The 1,485-nt window shown below is 35.8% G+C and overlaps 1 protein-coding gene across 1 annotated transcript in view; it reads right to left on the reverse strand.

Annotated features, from left to right (window-relative positions):
• Positions 1-525, reverse strand: part of LOC125853077 (uncharacterized) — a 1,814-nt gene extending 1,289 nt beyond the window's left edge. The window contains exons 1-2 of the mRNA XM_049532747.1: positions 351-525; positions 28-224 (exon numbers count right to left, since the gene is read on the reverse strand). Coding sequence (XP_049388704.1) covers positions 28-224; positions 351-525 — 372 coding nt within the window. The remainder of the gene's footprint in view (positions 1-27; positions 225-350) is intronic.
• Between the last annotated feature and the right edge of the window lie 960 nt (positions 526-1,485).

A 1,485-nucleotide genomic window follows, 5' to 3' on the forward strand; every position in this document is an offset into this window, starting at 1 on the left:
ACCATCTCTACCTAGGTTATCATCCACACCCTCTTCACCAATGTTAACATCAACACCCTCACCACCAAGGTTAACAGCCTCACCTTCTCCACTTATGTCAACAGCCTCACCTTCTCCACCTAAGTTAACAGCCTCACCCTCTTCACCAAGGTCAACATCAACACCTTCACCACCAACATTAGTTAGATAGCCTCTAGGTCCCTCAGTGTCAAGTAAGGGTTCATCTAATACATGACAGACAAATACTTCAAAAGTGTCCTCATGTTTTAAGTCTTTAATTAGGTGTAGGAGATGTTGGTCAGTTGTAATTAGGACCCATTTTTTATTCAATAAATCTTTCACATAAAAACCTCTAACAGTTTCATACCCTAATTCTTTAGTATAATACAGTAGTTCCAAAATGGAAAAGTGGTCCTTAATAATATACCTGAGTGCAGACACACAGTTTCCAACATAAGTAGGGACAGATATCTCAGATAAGATTCCACCGTGGTAAATCTTTGTAAATATAAGGCTCTCCTCCATGGTCAATTGTTAGCCCTACAAAATATCAAACAAACCCAAGCTTAAGATAACGGATATACTCATATAACCCATACAACAACTAAAAAACAAAGTTTTAAAGCATATTTTCTGGGTAATAGTAAAGAAGGGACAAAATATTCGCAAAAATCACAAACCCTATATCTTTACAAAACCCTAGCTTTTTGGAATTCATTTAACAAAGCATGTAAAAATCATTAACAATCCTAACTTACACAAGGAAATCTTCAAGATTGTAACACGAACAAGACGAATCCAACTTCAATCTGGAGGAAATCGCGAAGATGGAGAGCTTCAATTTGGAAAAAATCGCAAAGAGAGAGAGAAGTGTTCTGTCAATTTTAACGATTTAGGAATCTTTCCCAATTAAGACATTTACAGATACACGTCGGATACACGTGGTAGTTGTTAAATGGTTATTGTATACATGTCAGATACACGTGGGAGCTTAAATACACGCGCCTTGGCCGTTTATGAAAAGTGATAAAAAAAATGCGTAGATAGTTCAAATCTGGGGTGGTAGAGGTGTTCAATAGGTACTAGGTGTAGTTGAGGTGTCTAAATGAATAATGAGGACAACTTTGAGTGGCTACAGATGACTTTGGCCTAAAAATTATGATATGCATAAGCATGATTAATTGGCATGACACATATCACGTTGCGCATGACTCATGTCATACATAAAGGACATGTATCGCATATGTAGAGTTTTGGGCTAAATTCATCCCTTAACTATGACTAAGACTTAAGTTACATCCTTGTACTATAATAGTTAACAACAAACATCCTTTTAGTATTTAAAATATAACAAAAAAAAATTCTTTTGTCTATTTCAATTAAAAAATTAACGTTTCTTTTCCTAAAAGTTATTTCTCTCTCCCATCTCCCTATTTTGCCCCTTTCAAATCTGTCCCATCTTCTTCCATATTCAGCAAAATCAAG

The sequence above is a fragment of the Solanum stenotomum genome, unplaced genomic scaffold, assembly GCF_019186545.1.
Source record: "Solanum stenotomum isolate F172 unplaced genomic scaffold, ASM1918654v1 scaffold8858, whole genome shotgun sequence".
In the NCBI taxonomy this organism is placed as follows: domain Eukaryota; kingdom Viridiplantae; phylum Streptophyta; class Magnoliopsida; order Solanales; family Solanaceae; genus Solanum; species Solanum stenotomum.